The following is a 13,300-nucleotide window of genomic DNA, read 5'->3' as shown; positions in this document are numbered from 1 at the left end:
CAGAAACACACACACACGCGCTACAGACAACCTAAATACACCTGCTCCTTCCTTCGCACGTTTACATTTGTTCATTTAGCAGACGCTTTTCTCCAAAGCGACTTCCAACACATTTACTCTTATGATGAACTGCACTCTTAATTGCTGACTTAAATTATTAAGACTCCTGAATGATTATTCAGTGTGCGGAGTTTCAAACGTTTCACATGGATGTACTGTACTGGCAACAAGCAGCTCAACTCCATCTTGTTTGCGCGGTCTTCCTTCGTCTGCATCGTGTATCGGAATGCGCGCGAGCGCGGGGCTCGACATTTAACGCTTTTACTCCCCTCTGGTGGTAAAATATTGGCGTTACAGCGGTTTACCTTCTGCATGTCACGATTTAAAAACAGAGCTGTCAAAAAAGCCCTATAAACACGGCTGCAAAACAACAAATCAATAATAATGAATAACTTAAATAACCAGTCTATTTCAGATTTAATCAACACATTATTTAATTTAAAAACAATCAATACATGATCTCAAAAACGTAAAGTACTTTTACATCTTTTAAAAGCTACACAAAAATCTTGTTCTGCAGCAAAGGAAAGACCCGAAAGCATCATGTCACCAATGAGAACGAAGAGCGGCGGTGCTGTGCGTTGCAGTCCTTTGCGGCTGGCATGTGACGCATCGCTGTGTTCACACCAAGTTTCTGTGTTTATCGCTCACGCCGTCCTTGGCGGTGGCTGTGTGCTACCCCTACTGTCAGGTGTGAGTGACCCCGCTCTCTCCCCAGCACTGACGGACCCTCTCGCTCTGCAGACTTTGCCCTCACTGCTGTTCTGAGAGTCCAACACAAGACAATATGGCGTTTTATATGCAGTCAGACAGCCTTCCTGTACATTTAGCTCCCCTGGCTCTAATATGACCTGCCTCAGGACACTAGGGTACAGCACTACTTGAAGTTATTGATTAGTTGTAGGATGATCTGTTAGTTATGGCCAGAGCCCCGGTCTTAGAGAAATAAAAACAATCTGAACAGATATTTGTGCACGTTTGTGCGCATGGCATACTTTGTTCTACATCTCTCTTTGGCCCCCTCAGTTGGGGGAGATGGTGCGTCTGCGCAGGCAGCTGCAGGTCAGGCACTTGAGGATGTTCATGGTGATGTGCATGAGTGGGCCAAAATTAAACAGCAGATTGTAAAACGTGTGGACGGACAGGCCCCCCGTTTCATCAGCGTATTTCATGGCCACGATGGGGGTGTACAGGCTGTTGGTCAGGTTCCGGAAACGCGGGCGACGTGCCTCGATCACCTTCTTAATGCACTGCGGGGGACAGAGAGAAAAAGAAGCAGAGAGAAAATGGTGACAGTGCTTTGACAGACAATACAGCATTGCCGGCTGTAAGAAAGACTCATATTTTAGTCTTTCATTGACGATTTCATCAGTCACATCACACTGAAGATGTGATGAGGGCGAACGCCGCCGTGCACTCTATTCTTGTGATGCCAGTGCTCCACCTAGTGCTGGACATTGATAATAAAGTGTCACGGTTGTGCTGCACGTAGCCATCAAACTGGTTTTCTCATATTGCCCATAGTGTGTATTTAGATATGCTTCTGCATTTGTTTGAAGAGGCTTTGCCAGATCTGGAGGTTGGAGCACTACTGACCCTGGCGATGTCTTCTGGACTCTGGCCCATGGCCTCGAAGATGTCAAGGGAGGACGGTAGGTAGACATCCTTGAAGTAGCGCACGGTGTCAGCGTCAGCCCCGGGGTACTCCATCTTGGCAACGTCCTGCATCATCTTGACCTCGAACTCTGTGTGTACTGGTCCAGGTTCAATCATTGATACGCTGAGACAGACAAAAGGAGCCAATCACTACATAGTCAATCAGTTCAGTTCAACCTACTGTACTACAACACTATTACAGTTTTTTACTGTCCTTTTACAGTTCTTTAAAAAAATCAAAAGAAAATCACAACTAAAAAATGAGTAAACTAAATGAAACTGTCAGCTATTAACCAAAAAAATAAAAATGGAAAAATAATGATTCTGATACCTTGTCAGAACCTATTTTTGAGATACGGAAAGTAGAATCTTATAAAAAACATACAAAGTGAGAGATACACTCATCCCTCAAATTATTTGTTCAGTGAAATCACACCATTAGGAGAAACCCCTTTGAGAGTGAGAAGAATTACCATTAATTCTTATGGAAAAAATAATTTGTTCCTGGTGAAAAATACACACACACACACACACAAAATCTGAAACCACTTGTCCTATATAGGGTTGCAGAGAGCTGGAGCCTAGCCCAGCAGCATGGGGTGTAGGGGTCACACCCAAGATGGGACACCAGTCCATCACAAGGCACCCCAAGCAGGACTTGAACCCCAGACCCCTTGGGGAGCAGGACCTGGCCCAACCCACTGTACCACCACACCACCACCCCCCATGAAAAATATGCAATCCAAAATCATTTCTGTAAATGATAATAATGACAGAATATATTTTATATATGTTTATACTTTGTTGCTAAAAAAATTATTTCTAGTCTGTTGTTTAATGTTATATTTTCATTAATTAATTATCAGTAAGTACTTGCCCTTTGAACTGTGTGGTGCTCATTTTGAAGACATGCTTTGCCATTGGCCATTCTGTTTTCACACACACTTTCTGAACCGTTTGTCCCATACAGGGTCGCGGGGAGCTGGAGCCTAATCCGGCAACTCAGGGTGTAAGGCGGGAGGGGGAGGGGACACACCCAGGATGGGACGCCAGTTCGTCACAAGGCACCCCAAGCAGGACTTGAACCCCAGACCTACCGGAGAGCAGGACCCGATCCAACTGCCTTCACCACTGCGCCACCACGCCCCCCATTCTGTTTTCCTCTTTTTGAATTAAAAACACACTGCTAGGAAAAAGACATTTTTTACCGTAAGTGTGAAGTATGGTATTGTTTTATTTAGGTTTCCACTTCTCCCTTTTATTCGTTGTAAACAGACTTTTTGGGTATGCTGTTATAGCACTCATCTGAGAATTGCTGTGTGTGCAGTATTTGTGCAGTGACTGCAGGGTGCAGTAGTTGAGAATTACACAATATTGCAAACACGCTCATGGGAAAAAGACACAGAAGTTCTGAAATTCTCACTTGTTTTTAAAGACTGCATTTTTATGTTTTAACATGCTTCAAACTTACATCAGTTTGTACAAAAACCCGAGAGGTGCTCTACCACAGAGAAACTTTTCTCTGCTAGAAATTACTAGTTAAAATAAGGCAATATGGATTTTTGCCTTTTATTAACCATTGCTATTGCACTCTCTTTTCATGATTGTTTCCCTCCTTGTACTGTTCTATACCAGAGTGATGGGTAGTCAGAAAGCCTGTAGCAACTGTGTTGCACTGGGGCTGAATTGTTCCATTTAAAACGTGCTACTGGGTAAATAACCCCAAAACAAAGGCGACTGGCCTTCTTATATCAACTTTTTTTCACCTGCTGCGGGAGCAAAATAATATGACAGACCAAAAGGGTGTTGTACTGAATAATAAACCTATTGTATGACAAAGGAAGATATTTTCATAAGCCGTTGTAGTGTTTTTCCATTGTACGGGACCCTGTTTCACGAAGACTGAGTGTACAGGAGAGACAACTCACTTGACATTAAACTTGAGGAGCTGTACGGCCAGACTCTCGCAGAAGCCCTCCATGGCAAATTTGGAGGCGGTGTACACGTCATTAAACACCACACCTGCAATGAAGAAGGTCACCCAATCAGCTTTACTCTTAAACACCGAAATCGCTACTCCCAGCTTCCAGCGTCCACCTGGAAACACGCCCCACCTCCCCTACATCCCACCCACCATCCAGCCCCACACAGCCTGTACCCTGTAGGCCCATGACACTGCTCATCACGATGATGTGGCCACTGCGACGCATCTTCATGTCAGGCATCACCTCCTTGATCATGCGAACCATGCCGAAGAAGTTGGTCTCAAACACCTTCTTCATCTCCTCTATGCTGATGCTCTCCACTGGCCCCAGTAGGCCAATGCCCGCGTTATTTACTGAGGGTGACAGGATCAGTCAGTGAGTCCAGGGCTCAACGACATGTTCAAACTCGGTGAGGCTGAGACGCAACACATTACTAGAGTGTGTCACACTCACTGAGAATATCCACGCGGCGGTCCTTAATGCTGTTGATGCACTGTTTGACGGACTCCTCACTGCACACGTCCAGCGTTTGCAGCGTCAATGTCTTCCCGTAGGTGTCACCTGCCGCCTCCAGTAGCTTGTCTTTCCTTTTTGTGTCCCTCATGGTAGCAATCACTAGGGGAGAATGAGGGAGAGACACACACCAAGATGCACTAAGATTCGTATCACACAGGCACTGAGGTACACTAAGACGTCATCACTAATACCCTGAAGTGCAGTGGGACTTAAGCACGCTACAGGAAGACGTGTGATCAAGATACACAGAAACACCAGCCAAAGACCAACTGCGCAGATTTACACAGGCTTTGAGACACCTTGATGCGCTCCATTGCAACGGAGACACGCTGAGACTCGGAAACACTGAATGATGCTGCTCCACAGACACCGTTACCAAGTTTTTACAGTGTGAACCGAAGGGCTTTGTGGAGTGTTTTAGAAGGCGTGTTGCGAGGGCAGCAGGCTTTGCGTAAGCTGCTGTAGACAGAGAGCTGGGAGCGAGCCTTCAGCCACGGATCCCCAGACCCCGGGAACCTTTGCCTGATAGCTTTAATGAGATTATCTGATTGGATCCATTGAGAAGGCTTCCTTGCTGCTGTCTCCAGCGCCTGGAGAGGGTGGGGGTGGACTGGCTGGGAACCCAGATAGGGGACAAAAGGGCTGCCCAAAGAAAGGCCCTTTATTTACCTTCTCTCTGCAGCAGATAGTGCTTGAGTGCTATTATCTGTGAACTTGTCACCACAGAAACAAGGACCCTTAATGGGGTGGGTGCTGGGAAGAGGTTGAAGAGCAGTTAGTATCCGCTGTCAGATTTAAGTCTCCTGTGGCAATTCCCTTCGCGACGGTAAATCGAAATGAGAAAAGATCATTTGCTTTGCTGGCAGCAAAGCAGCATTTCAGCATGCCGTGGTTCACCACTCGGAGTAAAACCACTGCGGGTAGGTTGTGGTTGTGGGGGTTCGAGCCTGTGAGTCAATACATGTCTCCACAGTGCTCCTTGCTCCTGTTTGCTACTTCCAGCTGTGGTTCTGTAAGGAACGTGTCAGGCCTCTTGCCCACAAACCTCTATGAGCCCAAGCAGGACTGTGGAGGGGAACGTCAAGAGGCTTATGGGGGTTTATCTCCTTAGGACTGAGTTTGCAGGTCCGAGGCTTATCAACACTATGGACCAAACAGGGAGAAGAGGCCAGAACCCGAGTAGTCAGGCCTCCAGCAGCTCGCACTCAGAGAGCCAGAAAAAACCATACGGTGTGTGTGTGCGTGTGTGTTTATGTTAGGGATATTATGGCATTCCGTTGTGGCCCAGCACTCATTCAATTAGTTTAAGTCTCCATTTGGACAGAAAATAACACCTGGATTTTGCAGATGTGAATAATTAACGATGGAGGGGTGCGGTGGTGCAGTGGGTTGGACTGCAGTCCTGCTCTCCGGTGGGTCTGGGGTTCGAGTCCCGCTTGGGGTGCCTTGTGGCGGACTGGCGTCCCGTCCTGGGTGTGTCCCCTCCCCCTCTGGCCTTACGCCCTGTGTTGCCGGGTAGGCTCCGGTTCCCCGTGACCCCGTAAGGGACAAGCGGTTCAGAAAATGTGTGTGTGTGTGTGTGTGTGTGAATAATTAACTCACTGAGCTACTTTCCAGTTTGCTAATAATATTTGCCTGCAAAAGTTAGGTGATGTTATTTTCCATGCAGGTATTGATTGTAATTACTGAGCAAAGTGCTGGGAAACAATGAAATCCTCAGATTCTTTGTTTCACCCAGGGCATCTACATCCACCCCCAGTATTTATGCACTTACGTGTACGTTCTTGCGTATGCATGCATATCCACATGCATGGTTCTGGCCTGTTCTCCCTGTTTGGTCTAATGTCTCTTTTATGTTTTATGTTGCGATGTGGAAAAATCCAACCAAGCAGCTCTAGGCACCAGCACCCACATCCTAGAGTTCATAAGAAACCACAGAGAAGTGCACATCAGCTGTTAATGAAAAATTAGCTGGAGCTAATGTGTGAATGAATTGGATCAGAAGTCTCATTGTTGGTTTCATGTGTGTTTGGAAGCAGACTTTAGCAGCTTAGGTCAGCTGCACCAAAAATCTCAAGAGTTATGTTTGTTAATGCCCCACGGAGGCTATGGTCCACTGAAAGGGACCCAACATTGCAACACCCTGCACTGCCACGTTGGTTCGCGCCACTCCTCCTGACCCCACTGCTATTTGAGCAAGAGCTTTTATGGCTTTTGCGAAACAGATGAAAGTTCACCAAGTGCCTTTTTTTAGCTTGGGTACCGCTGAAAAAGAGGGGAAAGGTCTCCTCCCCGAGCAGACATCCCCAGGACAAAATGGGCACCGTCTTAAGTAGAGTTGGCACTGGAGACCGTAGGAGAACAGTGAGAAGAGGAGCTGGCACTCGAACTGTGAGGAGGCTGCAGATGCACTGAGAATGTCCCGCACACAAGGCGACCCTGTGCGGGGGTCCCAGGAGACCCCTGGTTTGGAGCAGCCCCCGGCTTGTACAGTTCACAAAGCCTGTTCCGCTCTCCACACCCGCGAACAGAGGGTGCATTAGACACGGCCTTGGACCGGGCCGGACCGAGCTGAAGCGGGGCAGCGACCGACAATCCAGAGCCATCAAAGGGGGCTTTGTGCGAGACAAGTCACTTGAAAGAGAACTGGCAGTGCTGCTCCGGCCCCTCACCGCGGCCCACCGCAGTCCACCCCGCCCCCCCCCCACCCCCGGAGCTCCCCCTGAGCGCGTGGGAAGTGGAGAAAACGCCGAGAGCGACAGCGCAACATCCCTCCGTACTCTGAGTCCGAGTCCTTCCGCGCGTGCAGGTGACTCGGGACACGGGACAGGAGCCGCGCGCAACACAGTTCCTCATCGTCTCAGCTGATCTGACTTAAATGCTCGCGAGTAAACTTTTTTCTTCAACAGTAGCCGCAGCCCCAAGTGTGTGTATGTGTATGTGCGTGTGTGTGTCTGTGTGTGTGTGTGCGTGCGCGCGTGCGTGCCTGCATGCATGCGATGCGAGCGCGTTATTACCGTGGTACCGTTTCCTGTCGTCCTTTGCCAGCAGCACAGCAACCCGAAGGCCGATCCCGGACGAGCAGCCCGTGATGAGCACCACTTTCTGTCCGTCGCTGGCCATGATGATGATGATGATGATGATGGTGCGTCCGGCCGGGGCGGCTGTCCGCGTCGCTCTCTCTGCCCCCGCGAGTCGCAGCGCCCGGATTTAAACTCCAAAGAGGATCATGGATCGCAACGGATCGCTACGGAACGGAACGCAAAAGCCATGTGAGCGAGTTGTAGAGTCACATGTCACACGGAGTCGGACACGGGACGGGAGCGCGCATCCTCCTCGCGTTTGGCGCGACGGCTTAGATCACACCCCTTCTTCGCGCGTCTTCGTCCAGCGCCGAGGTGGACAGATTATTATCATTGTTATTCTGCACTTTATAGCTCGGTACATGTATAGTACTACAAGGTGTCGCAGGAATTTAAGGGTCATCGTTTCAGAAAGTTTTATATATGCATAAGCATTTTAGAACAGCGTAGAATTAAAAACGCCAGTAGGAAGCTATGCTGTTGACATAGTCACAGTGTTGATGCTCTTGCAGATCCTGTCTCTCCTTCTCAAACACGATGTCATGGATTTACAAAGAAAACTGTGGCGGGTCAGACCGGTTGTTTTGCTCTAATCGCTTTATTATGATGATCGTATTGTGCGATTGTTTACTTGTTGTTATACCCATATGACACGACCCCTATAAACATTAATCTTTCAGCACACAGACGTAACAAGGGGGCGTGTCGCTCATGTCCAGCCCGACGTGTCCGACTCCCTGTACCGCCTTCAGTTCTACAGCCGAAACCTCCAGCTTCTTGACACCCCCTGCATGATGAAACACTGTGTCCCGCTTTCTCGGTCAGTACAGTTGTTCTTTTTAATACGAAACTTTTAAGCAAATGTCAAATTAAGCTAATTTAAGCACACTTAGTTTAAACACTAATGCCGGGTGTTCTGGTGAGCAGTAGTTCATGATTTAAAAAAAAAAAACTTTTTACAATAATGGAAAAAAGCCTCGCACATATAAATCTTAAGTTTGCACAGGTTGCACAAACCAAAAATTTAAAACGCATATGAAGCTGGAATTAACTATCAGTCAGTTGTGTGATCAACCGGCAGCTCAGCTATACCAACAATGAAACTATTATTAATATTAACTATCGCCTCAAGTACAGTAAGGAGCAGAAGCGGAGCTCAGGACCAGGAACCGCTCAGCTCTCCCATGTTGTTTCGTACACAGGGTCCCCGCTATACGACAGTATCGTTTGTCTTAAATGTGCCTCTTAACATCGAAACAGCATAGCGGGTGTCGCACAGGGGACCCTGTATGCGGCATCTCAAGGGAAATGTGGAGCTCTACCTCCCCCTATCGTCCACATTGAGGTACTGCAGCCTGACAGCTCACCCTCAGTCTCAGCGCAGCAGTCAGTGTATTGCCTCCACCTGGCGCTTTAATAGAAAAGCTCCCTCTGCTGGTAGTCCCGACACATCACGATAACATACCTACATGCAAGGTGTACCACAGGCACACACACACACACACACACAGTCTGAATCTGCTTGTCCCGAGCAGGGTCACAGCAAACCGGAGCCTAACCCAGCAACACAGGGCACGAGGCTGGAGGGGGAGGGGACACACCCAGGATGGGACACCAGTCCATCGCAAGGCACCCTAAGCAGGACTCGAACCCCAGATCCACCAGAGAGCAGGACCTGGCCAAACCCACTGTGCCACCGCACTTCCCCGTGTGTACCACATGTAATATGTCAAATCAAGCGGACACAACTAATGCGTACACCACTTGGCAGCAGTGGTGTGGTGACTGAAGGACATTCTTCTGGGCAGCAGTGTGCTACAACGAAGGGTCACAGTCGTGGCAGCTGTTTAGGATGGGCGTGTGTTACCTGAGAAGGAAAGTCCATACTCAGAGTAGGTGTAGCTGTCGGGGGGGGGGCACGTTGCTCACCACAGAAAGGTAAGGGTTAAGGCTGTGTCAAGAGTTCAGGTGATGGGGTCAGAATTCGCAGTTCGTAGTCAAGTCTGTGCTTGATGGTTCACAGCAAATGTCTACTGTAGAAGAGAAACAGGAGGAAGGTCTTTAGATTTTGTCTTGCATGAATAACACACACACACACACACTCAAAATCACACAGTCAGACATGCTTTCATTTTCACATATGCACACAAACTAAAACATGCAGACTCACACACAACTTCTCATGCTACCAATGTGCACACTTTTACTTTGCGATTCTTGAAAGTGAGACTGTCTCCTTATGAAAGGCCACGCTCTCCTTGCTGGAGCAGTTCCCACCCTCATGCCCTCCAAGGGTCAGTGACAGACCCACTCTAACTATCCCGGGAATCCTGCCATACCTCGTTCAGCGCAAATTGCGATGGGCAGGACACACGTTGAGCCCCGCTGTGAAGAACCGCACGGGTGAGGAGGGACAGAGAGGGAAAGGACAGCAGAAATTTAACCATACTGCTTTTTTCTTAGTTATATATGATTTATTCCCTTGGGCTTAAAGAAAAGAATGAAATCTGCTTCTTGACAACAGGTGGAAGTGTGGGACCACAGTAGCTCGTGGAAAAGCAGCGTGTGGATTATTTTGTGACTAAATTGGAGACTAGCTCCAAATGAGACCTGATGGACTGGTTTTCTATAATCCAGTTTCATTCAGGGCTCAGTAAGCATATTGGGCCATTAAAAATACAATAAAATATATAAAAAGAGCATTTGATCAAAAGTTTGGTGCAGTACTGAGAATGAAGCTCAAATAGAGTGTCAGAAAAACCACTGGGGTCTGATTCTACCGGACCTTTAGCCAGTGGACATTCAAAAGACCCAGGTTCAAATCCCACATCCTGCTACTATATCCTTGATTACATTACTTACCCTTAACTGATACAGTAAAAACTACCCAGCTGTGTAAAATGGCAAATCTCTGTAAGCAGCTTAATGCTGTAAATTGCTCTGGAGAAAAGCATCAGCTGAATGAATAAATGATAATAACCACCCTGCTGACTCCTAATCAAACTTGCTGAGCTATGACTGGTAATTGGCAGTGAGGCTTTGGCTGGCACAGGCACACCAGGCTGTCTGCACACGGACATCTGCAAGATGTGTTTTAATAGTGTGTGTTTGTGGGTGTTCGCCATACCGGAAAAGACTCGAAAGGAAGACGCTCGGTACTCTTTGTAGAACAGATTGTGTTTCTCAGCTCTTCTCCCGTGAAGAACGTCCATTTCCGCTGAGGAATCTCCAACCATGCTACTTGTGACACGCTGTCCTGAGAAACACTTTGACAACTCCGCCGAAGACCAGATCCAATTCATGTGCTCCCTCCACTATGTGCGATGTACAATCTCCCCACTGTGTCACACACAATCGAGCTCTTCTTTGAAATGGATGTGTTGCCCTCTTTGCGATGTGCATGTGTTGATAGGGTGCGTTGTGAGGAAGGGAATTCAAAGACATCGCCACAAGCACGCGCGCACACACACACTCTCCTCGCTGAGTCTGGAACCAAGTGTGGACAAGTGCAGCAGTGGCATTCTACCTGACAGAAGCCCAAACCTGACCTCCGACCTCTGACCCCTGACCCCCTTGTTTACCCCAGACGAGCCAGATGGCTCCTCCATCTTTTTCCGATTTCTACTGTCCTCGTCATTGCTGGCACTGTTCGCATTGTCTCGCAATGCCGAGGTCGTGGCACTGGCCAATGCGGCCTCCGCCTTCTGAGAGCGTAAAGGAAAGCTGGAGTCAGTGGGAACGACGGTTCTGCGGGGGCTGCTAATGGAGAGTGCCGGACAATGAGAGCGAGTGCCCGGAGGCCTGGAATGTTTGCGGCCCAGGGGAGGGAACGAGGGAACGAGGGAGGGTGGACTGGCTGAGCACTCTTTGTGTGCTCTGGGCGCTCGCTGTCTGTGGATGGCGTGTGGAATGCGCGCCTCCCAGGAACACAGAAAGGAAGAGGACAGAGGACAGGCAGAAAGAAAGGGGGCATGGGCAGGGGGGAGGAACGAAACAGGAGAAAGGGCAAGAGGGGAAGGAGAGTGAAAAGGAGGCAGAGAAAGAGGGATAGACAGAACGACAAGAGAGGTGAAGGGACAAGGGTGGGGGAGGTAATCCATCTGGCACAGAAACAAATGATTATTTGAACAGCTTATCGAAAAGACTCGGTCCTACTTGCTAATTACTGTTGTCGTCCAGTAGCTTTAATGACGGTAATTAACGCTGCCGTGATCCCTGGCAACCCCCTCACCCCTTGGCATGTGACTCTAGTAAAGAGGGGAGTATAATTCCACAGCCATATCACAGTGCCTGGACACTACTTTGTTAATCTTGGGTGTGTGTGTGTGTGTGTGTGGGTAAGATGGAGAGAGTGTATGCAGCCTTTACCTTAGCCAACTGTCCTAAAATTTGTCAGTCCCCTGCCTACCCACTGCACATCCATGCCCCTAAACTCACTCAAACAAACATGTCACCTGTCAGAAATGGGTCAGGCTGGTGGAACTGAGGTCACTTTGATATTGCCATTGTTACAATGCCAAGGAGAGGCAGTGGCTGCTCCAGAGCTTGAGATATCCCACCCCTAGCCACACAGCCAAACCAGAGAGACACACACTACCACAGGAGCCAGGATATCCAACAACTCTGACAACCACTTTGTGTGTGTGTGTGTGTGTGTTCAGGTGTGATGATATCCAGAATTTGTGTTCACCAGCTGGCAATAGGTAGTGCCGATACTGGAATATCGTCTCTCTTTTGACATATCGAGCCAATTGTAGGAACATCTATCTGTAATCCGTCTTTATTGTGTGCAGCCTGGCGTTCAGCTAAGATGAATCTCCTGCTAGTTCTTTTCCTGCGCTGTAACATGCATCACACACTGTGCAAGGTAAGAGCTCACACTCATTCATTGATCACTTGTCCCAGCTTCTAGACAAATGGACCTATCACAGATAAAGAATGTGCCACTCAGTAATGTATTGACCAGTCAAAGGTGGCCAGTTGTGTGATGATCCTTGCCTTGATAAATGAACCAATCACAGCATAACTAAAGCCTCCTTACCGAGCACTTAGTGTGAAAATATCGTTTTTCCATTGCTTCTAAAAATTAAGAACGTACAAGTGGTTCTCTGGAATGTTTAAATTGTTTAAACATAACTATTACCAGATCTTCACTGTGGATGAGACATGCGACTGTGATCTTCCCTCAGCATCTTCTCTGGACATGATCGGTGGGGTTTGGAATCCTCATCTTCTTTGCCGGACCGCTGGAAGGACATGGAAAACCTCTTGGAGAAGTGAGGAAAGTTAACGGTGACAACACAAACCAGTGGTGCCGACTGCAGTCTGAACAGGAATATATTACACAACACATTAAGGCCATTTATAATGTCTTGAAGAGAGAGAGAGAAATTCTGAAGGGTGACAAGGATGTTTTTTGGAAGTGTATTTCCGGTGTTTCCGGCGGGGAAAGAGACTTAATAAATGCAAGTTTTCATCAAGAGGACAACCACTGTCTTGTTTTATCTTGTTGCATGCCGTAGGAAGAGGAGACAAGTAGATGGTTTGCAGTCCAGAACAGAGAGGCCTTAGGTGACCCCAACACTCACTCTGTCTGGTTGATGCAGGTACAAAAAGAGAGGCATCAGATAAGTGTTGACAGATGAGTCCCAGACAGTGGAGCCAGTATGGGATGTGCCCTTGACAGCAATTGCAGAGATCTGCGCTACTGATGAGAGCTTGCATTTGTGACTCCCTCAACATCGCCTGCACTTTGACAGTCGAGGAAACATTCTGACATACTGTACTCCAAGGGCTTGTGTTCACGTGAAGGAAAAGCTGAAGTCACAACTGTAAAGGCGCATGATGAGAAGATCTTCCCTCAGGATACATTCATATTGCTGCGTAATTTCCGCAAATATTTGCATTTTAGAAAATGGTTATAAAGACAGCTGGAGATCAGTCATGTGTAATTCATGTTGCAATGTAAAATGTTAATTATTCACAGAAAGTGTAGAAATG

General features: G+C 47.9%; 1 protein-coding gene and 1 long non-coding RNA gene across 3 annotated transcripts; one reads left to right on the top strand and one right to left on the bottom strand.

Moving 5' to 3' along the window:
- Positions 1–561: 561 nt before the first annotated feature.
- Positions 562–7,609, bottom strand: rdh8a (retinol dehydrogenase 8a). The gene is made up of 6 exons (XM_018754818.2): positions 7,235–7,609; positions 4,155–4,316; positions 3,875–4,054; positions 3,645–3,738; positions 1,657–1,840; positions 562–1,310 (listed from the first exon to the last, which is right to left on the bottom strand). Exons 1-6 carry the CDS (start codon positions 7,338–7,340, stop codon positions 1,083–1,085), a joined length of 954 nt encoding a protein of 317 aa, XP_018610334.1. The 5' UTR covers positions 7,341–7,609; the 3' UTR covers positions 562–1,082.
- Positions 7,412–12,867, top strand: LOC108935873 (uncharacterized). 2 transcript variants are annotated; one of them, XR_003797885.1, is made up of 4 exons: positions 7,412–7,489; positions 7,981–8,120; positions 12,094–12,167; positions 12,490–12,867. It is a non-coding gene; the product is annotated as an uncharacterized LOC108935873 (long non-coding RNA). The 2 variants fall into 2 exon arrangements; XR_001966239.2 differs by lacking the exon at positions 7,412–7,489 and having other exon boundaries at positions 7,730–8,120.
- Positions 12,868–13,300: the final 433 nt, after the last annotated feature.

This window comes from Scleropages formosus, chromosome 8 (genome assembly GCF_900964775.1).
Source record: "Scleropages formosus chromosome 8, fSclFor1.1, whole genome shotgun sequence".
In the NCBI taxonomy this organism is placed as follows: domain Eukaryota; kingdom Metazoa; phylum Chordata; class Actinopteri; order Osteoglossiformes; family Osteoglossidae; genus Scleropages; species Scleropages formosus.
Note: the sequence above shows the minus strand (reverse complement) of the source record. Positions and strands in the feature narration are given on the sequence as shown.

What these genes read in the sequence shown, in the direction of transcription:
- rdh8a (XM_018754818.2), bottom strand. Translation starts at nt 7,340, where the DNA reads ATGGCCAGCGACGGACAGAAAGTGGTGCTCATCACGGGCTGCTCGTCC. An exon ending in CGACAGGAAACGGTACCACG is followed by an intron (nt 4,317 to 7,234) that starts GTAATAACGCGC and finishes ATTCTCCCCTAG; the next exon opens with TGATTGCTACCATGAGGGAC. An exon ending in CTCCTCAAGTTTAATGTCAA is followed by an intron (nt 1,841 to 3,644) that starts GTGAGTTGTCTC and finishes TGTCTGTCTCAG; the next exon opens with CGTATCAATGATTGAACCTG.